This window comes from Pterocles gutturalis, unplaced genomic scaffold (assembly GCF_000699245.1).
Source record: "Pterocles gutturalis isolate BGI_N339 unplaced genomic scaffold, ASM69924v1 scaffold14314, whole genome shotgun sequence".
Lineage (NCBI taxonomy): Eukaryota > Metazoa > Chordata > Aves > Pterocliformes > Pteroclidae > Pterocles > Pterocles gutturalis.
Genome location: NW_010130856.1, coordinates 3,891 through 12,530, shown reverse-complemented (window position 1 = coordinate 12,530; position 8,640 = coordinate 3,891). Strand labels below are relative to the sequence as shown.

The 8,640-nt window shown below is 39.3% G+C and overlaps 1 protein-coding gene across 1 annotated transcript in view; it reads left to right on the top strand.

Moving 5' to 3' along the window:
• The window catches only part of SFPQ (splicing factor proline/glutamine-rich), a gene marked incomplete at its 5' end in the record, with an annotated part of 6,537 nt that extends 2,136 nt beyond the window's left edge, over positions 1-4,401 (top strand). The window contains 6 exons of the mRNA XM_010080384.1: positions 4-194; positions 484-568; positions 869-986; positions 1,203-1,251; positions 1,331-1,452; positions 3,959-4,401. Coding sequence (XP_010078686.1) covers positions 4-194; positions 484-568; positions 869-986; positions 1,203-1,251; positions 1,331-1,452; positions 3,959-4,096 — 703 coding nt within the window. The remainder of the gene's footprint in view (positions 1-3; positions 195-483; positions 569-868; positions 987-1,202; positions 1,252-1,330; positions 1,453-3,958) is intronic.
• Positions 4,402-8,640: the final 4,239 nt, after the last annotated feature.

The following is an 8,640-nucleotide window of genomic DNA, read 5'->3' as shown; positions in this document are numbered from 1 at the left end:
AAGAGAGACTCCTCCCCGTTTTGCTCAGCCTGGCAGTTTTGAATTTGAATATTCCCAGAGGTGGAAATCTTTAGATGAAATGGAAAAACAGCAGAGAGAGCAAGTGGCAAAAAACATGAAAGATGCCAAGGACAAACTTGAAAGTGAGATGGAAGATGCTTATCATGAGCATCAGGCAAACCTCTTGCGTCAAGGTAATTGGCTCTGTATCATCTTTTTGCTTCAAATGCTGCCTTAAATGTATGTCTGTTTAGTGGTTTCATGAATAAATTTATGCTTCCTACTGCTAATTTGAGAATTTCAGGCTTAAAAAAGAGCAACTGCTAGTTCTAAAATTTTTATTTAAATTGGGTATTGTTAAGAATAGCAACACTCAGAAGGTAGCTGTCTGCCATAGTGTGCATGAGGTTGTTCTGATTAAAATCTGAGTTTAAATCTGACATGAGTATGTGAAATAGCTGCTGACAAGCTTAATTTCTGCAGACCTTATGAGGCGTCAGGAAGAGCTGAGACGTATGGAAGAACTCCATAATCAAGAAATGCAGAAACGCAAGGAAATTCAGCTGAGGTTGGTTTGGCTTTCATGGGACTTTTTCAATGTTACATTTGTTTCTTTTTAAAATGACTTCTATATCAAAGTTTTTATTTTTCAAGAAAGGCCATTGCTGCTTCAGTTTGTGTATGAGAAATTGAACTGCAGTGTAAGTTTTCCCTTGAGTATTTGAGTATGGTAGCATATCTTTTTTTGCTTAAGTGTAATCATTCAGTGCCTTTTAAATTGCGCATGCAAGAGAAATTGATGAGCTTAGACTGTTGAATGGCAGATGTTACACTGCTGAGGTTTAACTGTCTGCTTTGGGATGATCAGGCAGGAGGAGGAGCGTCGCAGGCGGGAAGAGGAAATGATGATACGTCAGCGGGAGATGGAAGAACAAATGAGAAGACAGAGGGAAGAGAATTATAGTAGAATGGGTTACATGGATCCAGTAAGTGAAATCATGATCTTTTGTGGATATATTACCATGTTCAGGGATTTCCAGAATTTTTTTTCCACGATCGATGCATTTTGCTTCCTTCAGGGTAGATAATGTGATGTCTTTCTGTAGGTGTAAGGGTAGTAGCTGGCTGTAGATGTGTTATACCTGAAAGGTGTGGATTGCAGTAGTTTGTTTTCTGTGCTAAATGTTGTTTCTTCTATGCAGAGGGAGAGAGACATGAGAATGGGTGGTGCCACCACAATGAACATGGGAGGTAAAGAATTTTGAAATAATTACTCCATACGATTAACTTAGAAATTGTCAGAATATGATTATATATTTCTCTTTCTTAGATCCTTATGCTTCCGCAGCCCAGAAATTTCCACCTCTTGGGGGTGGTGGCGGCATAGGTTATGAAGCTAATCCAGGAGTTGGCCAAGCAGCCATGAGTGGTTCTATGATGGGAAGTGACATGGTAATGTATCCTGTGCTGGCTTTAGTTTAGCACAAGGGAAAAGTTGTGTTTGGGGATTTTGTTCTCTGCCAGTGTCCTGATGGTTGTGTAAATTTCACTGTTAACTGCTGACTCTCTTGTCAGGTGTTTAACGTGAAGACTAGTGTGGCAGTATGTAGTGCTAGATTAGTTCTTAACCATTATGGTAGCTTAGACTGTAGGAAGTTGTTTGTAAGTGAATTCAAATGTGCTGTTAAGCATATTTGTAATTAACTCTGACTTTATTGGACTTCGTAAATTCTGCATCACTGCTAGGCTTGGAAGGATTTTTTTAACAAAATTCCAGAGACTCTGACAAATTTCATAATTAAATACATATGTAAGTAAAGCTTCAGTAATTTGACATTCTGTATTTATGGACGAGAGATTTTTGCTCTCCTTTCCAATGTGTAACATTGCATTTGTTGGTGACCCTTCCAAGCCTAGTTAGGATTGATGCATGTTGGTGTGGGTATGCTGTTCATTCAAAAATCTGCGCTCATGTCTATTTCAAGCAGCAGGTAAACTCAAGTAAGCAATGGTAAACAGCATATCACTTACTCTGTATGCTGATGTTTGCCATAGAAGAGCAGAACTTCTGGTTTTTAGCTTTAGGCATGTTCCAGCGATCCTTGACTGTAGCCATTTGTGGTTCCTGTCTCACAAAGGAGTGATAGCCTGTCCTTGTTTTCCCATGTTGGGCATGACTACATAGGTAGAGTTTGTTCAAGCTACAGCATATTTCATGTTCCGAGGTATGTTTCCAAACTGTACCATTTTTGGCACACTATATGTGTGACGGGCTTTGAGCCTGCTTGGTGTTATCACACTGAAGCAGTAAGGATGTAGATCAAAGAAATGCTTAATGGCTAGGATGGAAACCTATGCTGGCATAAGGTGGCAATGCTAGTGTGCTTCCACCCTCCTGCAAGGGTGTACACTGCAGCACAAGCTGAACCAAATGATTTTTGGGTGGGTTTAGGCCTCTGGCTTAACATGGTGAGCTACCATAGTAGCTTGTTAGGTGTCTTCTGGTTTTTTTGGGGGAACCATATCTTTGGAATGATAACTTTGCAGAGGGCATCATTGATTCAGCAGACAGTGCTGTTGGCCTTAATGTATCTATATAATCTACTGATACTTAAGCAGTTCCTAAGTTTTCTGTGAACAGTTGGGCAGTCTGTGGTGAATGCTGTGTACATTTTTCTCCTGAAAATCATGGTACAGGTGCATGCCGAACTTGTGTAATAGTTAAAAACATAAGGTCAAAAGGTGTGACAGTAAGATGGTTTAACTGCCTTGAGTTTCTTAGGATGGGGAGTTCTGCCACACAGTACTGTCACAGTTGCATCTTTTAAACAGAACTGGAGATACGCTTAAGCTGCCATGAATTAGGCAGAAAGAACCTAGGTAATCTTTCTGAAATTCCTTTCTTGGAAGGATTGAAACTGACTTTCAGAAGTCAAGAACTTGAAGTGTGAATTTTCAGTTGCAGATGATTTTTGTGACAAACAACCTACCGTTGTTCTGTTGCTCAGTAGTGGAAAAATACCTGAAGTCTCTGCTTTATTGCAGGGTAACAGCTTTTACATCTTGGTGTGAAACCTTTCAATGCTGTGAAGTTGTGAATTTTTAAGAGCTTGTGATGAGGGTGGGGTGGGGAGATACTGACTGAATGCACGCAACCCTTTGTGCATAGTTCTAACTCGAAACACTGAATAAATTGTAGATCTTTGAACACGTTTTGCATATTATAGAGCAGCAGTTCCGGAGTACATGGGATTTTAACATGTGCAAGCCTTTTGATCGAGCAGTTGCGTTGGTTAGGTAAATCACTGGTCATTAGCTTTTTTCACATTTTTGTTTTTTCTTCTTGCAATCCAGTAGTGCTCACAATCAGTTTTGGTTACTGCCTAAGGCCTCTGCAGTTTAGTCAGCAGACCGTAGTCTTAACCCCATCTTGAAAAGCACATGGTCTCTATTGCAGCACATGCCATTAACTGGTGAGTAGGCATTCTGTTTACAGTGACATTTGATGAATGTCAGCTCATACTTCAGTGAACTGAAGATACATTCTCTGGCTAGGTGTATTTGGAAATGACAGTGATGTAATCTAAGCTTTTACTGCACTAAAGGTGAGAATTTTGCAAGCTATTTGCATTAACTTGGTTGGAAATTGCTAGAGCTCATTTGGAAAAGTTGTTAATTCACATCTGCACTAATGCTTACATTTCTAGCACTGCAGGGAGGATCTGTTCTTTGTAACAGATGTATGAGAATGCATCAAGTGGGAACATACCTCAAGGCATGTATTACAATAAACTAATTTTTAAATTACCCTTTTTTCCTTTCTATGTTCCCGGTACCTGTGGATCGGCTCAATGGTGATTGTATCGACGAACCTTGACTACGGAACCTTCTAAAAATATATACTTAACACACATGGACATCAACTACATATAATGAACTGTTAATTCTGTTCCAATAGCGTCCTGAGCGCTTTGGGCAGGGAGGTGCGGGGCCTGTGGGTGGCCAGGGTCCTAGAGGAATGGGGCCTGGAACACCGACAGGATATGGTAGAGGGAGAGAAGAATATGAAGGCCCAAACAAAAAACCCCGATTTTAGATGTGACCTGTAGTTTCATTCCAGTTTGTTTTTGTCTGTCTTGTTTAGACACCAACTTTTTAATTCTTGCATTTTAGTAAGAAAGCTACGTTTTTATGGATGTTAGAAACTTACTGACCTGATATTTGTAAGTGGTCTGTTTGGGCGAGTACAATTTAATTATGTAATGCAGTGTTTCAAAACAAACTTAGCTGTTTTTTTGATGTATAACGTCCCTAACTTGATGGCAGTGTACCGTGTGCCACTGAATTCCCAAAGTGTACCAACTTTTTTTTTACTGTGCTTCAAATAAATAGAAAACTAAATGTAGTAACTCTTCTTGCCAGTCGTGGTTAAACATACAAGGCTAAATACCACACCTTCTGCAGTAAGCTGTCTTGAACAGAGGTCAAACTGGACCGGGGTGTGGAACTGTAGTGAAGAGTGAGATCTCTTCCCATAAATGCCTCTAGCTAAAGATTGGGTCAAGCAGTAGCCTAACTTTCCAGTAGGTGCAGATTTTTTTGAGCATTAATTGTGCTGCAATAAGGAAGCAAATGGAAATCTTGCAAGTGCTGTAAGATTCAATAATTAGAGCTCCACTGCAAGCAGTGCCGTATGTAATGAATGTCATATTTTAGCTACGGATAATGGGTGGGATGGTAGCGCTTACCACCTTGGCAGTTACTGCTTGGAATCTTTTAAAGACTTTAAGCAGAAGACTAGCAATGGTTATTTTAAAATAAATTCATAGAATGACTTGTATTGGCTGACTTCCTAACTAAAGGATTGTTAATGTGATATTTATATGCTCTTCGGCTGTCTGAGGTTACAGGATCTGGCCTTGCCTCTGTGTTGTATACCTGCCTGAAATTGCTTGGCAAAAAGACCACAAGTGTTACTTGAGTGATTAAGGTTATCTTGCTTATGTCCTCATGCTAATTGAGTGGACTAATTTGCATAGTTCAGAATACAATTATTTGTATTACAGGGACTGTAGGAACTATTCTTAAATCTTGTAGCTGGTGGGCAAATCCTAAAAACCTGTATGTAAAATACAGAAATTAGCTTGCTTGCATGATGGTTATCGCTCTTTTATTATTGATGTTTGGAGATAATGCATCAAAAGTAGTATCTGAATCTGGAGTTTTATAGTTAAACTACACAGTACAAATAAACTCCCTTTAAGGCTCTTTTGTAGAAGATCTGATGAATTCGTTAGCTTGCTGTTCATTTTATTAAGCCCCAGAAGAATTTCAAAGCTTTCTGGACTCATAAGGTAGTTGCTTTGCTTGTTACACTGTACAGGCTAAGCTGGGAACGTGACTTCCCAGTGTAAAATACTGTGGTGTTAATGCAGGATATATCGACCTGCTTGGCACAAAGTAGGTAAACATAGTTTGGCTGTACCTTCACACGATTCCCCAAGTACTGAGCATTCTGTGAGTAGCTTTTAATCTTCCAAAGATCTTTCCATTCCTTGGGCTAAGCATTGGCTAATTCTAAATTCTATGCTAAATTTTCTCTGCGGTTAAAACTTTAGTGTCAGATTGCAGTATTGTAGAGTGCACATGATCCCTCTTAAGTACTCACTGTAAGTGCTGTTATTCCCTAAATGAAAAAATAGCAATTGCGAAATGCTGATAACCAGGTTAACACTGACTTTGAACGCTAAGCGCACTAAATAGCGACTCAGCTTGTTGGGTGAATGCCTCTTATTTTCCCAGAAAAGTTTGGGGGTTGATAACATGCTACAGCAATGAATTGCTCTTCAGGAAATTCCAAATTAGCAGTTCCTAAGCTGCAGACCAAATATTTGGGAGTACTTGTATTAGATACTTAGTTTAAAATCAGCAGTACGGATGCAATTCGCTTCGCTGAAGTAGTATTAAATAATGCAAATGTGTTCTGGAGGGTGTTCGTGGGACACCCGCAAAAGGTGAAAGTGTCTGGGATGGGGAATTCTGAACGTAAACATGAAATTAATTTTTTCAGTTTATTTTTCAGATTACATGTCATTCTTTATTAAAGAGATGCTGGTGCATATCCTAAAGTATGTTCTTTTGTAGTTCTGTAACTTGGAAGAGTGAAGGATGCTGATGTCCTTGTACCTTACAGAGGTTGTCTTTTGGTACCCCTGTTTTCTACGTAAGCTACTGTTGCTAGGTATTAAAAATAGCTGAGTTGCAAAACCATGATTAGTAAATATACTGAAAGATTTGGCAGTTTTCAAAACACCTGAAAGTTTGGTTAAATGTAGCTTTGTTGTAGCTGCATAAGCAGAATTTCTAAAACAAGCTTTGAGTTAGGTGTATTAAAAAGGCATGCAATTAACTAGCCAACTTCTTTTCAAGACCTTTTAAAGGTGGTGTCTTAAAAGCTGGCAAACATGTCAACTTTAAAATCTGATAAAGTTCCTAAATATGGGGGGCGAGAAAGTTTTGTTCCTTTGATCTGTTCCTATGAGGTTTTGGACTTTTTTCATAAAATCAGATTTATATAATTGAATCTTTAAAACCATTTAGAAAAGTGCTCCGTTGGTCAGACCTGGTTTTGGATGGTCTGGATCACATAACACATTTTTGTACTGGACTTGGAGGACATTGGCTGTTGCAGTTTAGTTTGCTTTATCAAAATTGAACCCATTTTGACACTTAGGTCTCTAAAAACTGCAGCATGTAGAAACTGGTATCGTTATACATGTATCTTCACACTTTCTCAGAAAAGAATACAGAATAATCTTCTGGTGTAGACATGTTACACTAATCATTTATACAGCTGACAAGAAACTTAAACTGCTTTTGAGATTTTGTGGTATTTTTGTGGTAGAAAAATTCTTGGCTTCTCCTTGGCAACCATTTACTGTGGCAGCAAGTTTTTGCTGGAGTTTGAGACTGCAATTTACACTTTAAACTAGTGGCCTGCTCCATAACTGCACTTAGCCAGCATTTCTGCAGTTCATAACTGTGAGGAACGTAGTACCACAAATGGCAATGGACATTAGGACCCGGATGTAGTATTCCTGCTTGCTCCAAGATTCTCATTGCCGACTGCGTACAGGTAGGTAACAAGCAATATAATATAACTTGGTGACTTTCTATGTAATCTTATGCTGTGGGTATTCTGACATCACACTTCTGACTGTGGAATTACAGTGCAGCACTCTTCATACCTGTATGTTAAGCTTGCATCAAAGCTGCGTGGTTTTCGGTTTTGAGCTTTGTCTTGTTCAGAGTCAATAAGCAACTTACTGTGATTCTTAGATAAGTGTTTTCAGACCCGATTCCTTTGTACATATGACTTGGCTTGTGTGGATTTTTTTCAGTTCTGATGTAATGAAGATATTCTTAGATGACCTCTGTGGGGAAGAGGGAATGTGATCTTAAACTTAGCTAGCCAACTGGGTGCTATCGGTGCCTAGGGAAGGACTGTTTAAACTTTCTGTAGTGACAAAATGTCCCATCTGCAGTGCATCCCTTTGTAGAGTCTTGGTTCTAGGTAGGAAATGTGTTAGTAATCACTGATCTAGCCTCGTGTGCACTGTACGATAGTCACTTTAAACTTGCTAATGCAGTCAGCTTTGAGACTGATTTGGAATATTTTTGAGGACCTACAAATGAGTGAATGAATATCCCCATGAGTAGTTTCATTGAGCTCATTGGACATTTCAGTTGTCTTTATTTTAATCTTTGATTGACAAGCATAATACATTCCTCTGCCTTTAACTGACAGTGATGAGATTCTGTATTTCTGCCTCGTACAGTCATCTTGGTAGTGTGATGCTCAATTTAACTTTTCATCAGTCTTGGGATGTAATTCTGAACTCTTCATTACTAGAAATACTGAATGTAGTGTTTCAAGATTGACATGTTACATTTCCAGACACCCAGACATGCTGATCTACAGCTCTTTTGCATTACCTCTTGAACCTGAATTTCAAGGTCCGTGTTTCGGCACATGATCTAGCTCTTGTCTGATGTTCAGTTTATTTCAGAGGTGTTGTAATGTATTTTCCTGCTTGTTCTGCAAAGTTCTGCTTTGCATACTTGTTTCTGGTATTGTCACATTTGAACCCTTCTGTGTTATCTTCCAGGAAAGACTCTTGCTGGTGAACATGGGATCTGCTGGACAGCCTCACCCTCTGCTGTAGCTATCTTTTCATGTTCCATTGAAAGCTTGAAAGTAGCAGCTGTACCGTAGGATCATAATAACAGGTCTTTGGTTACACCACAGGGAGTGTAGCCGAACTCTATAGCTAGTCAAGCAGTGACACCACTTGTTGCAAAGTCAGTTTGTCTTTCCATGATGGCTTACTCTTACCTGTGGCTGGAATTCAGTAGCAGAACTGATGGCAGTATGTGTACTGTCATGGAGCAAAACTGAATTATTAATCTTTAAACCAGTGCTCAGATCTGACTAGATTTTCCAGTGTGCTCTGCATACTTGACATGCAGGAATGTCGTGGAGGGGTTATTGGCATATCTGCCTCGTTCTATGTACTTGAACTAGCAGGGTTTTTACATTCTTGGAGCAAGCAATCTGTGATGGAACCATGGGTCTCATAC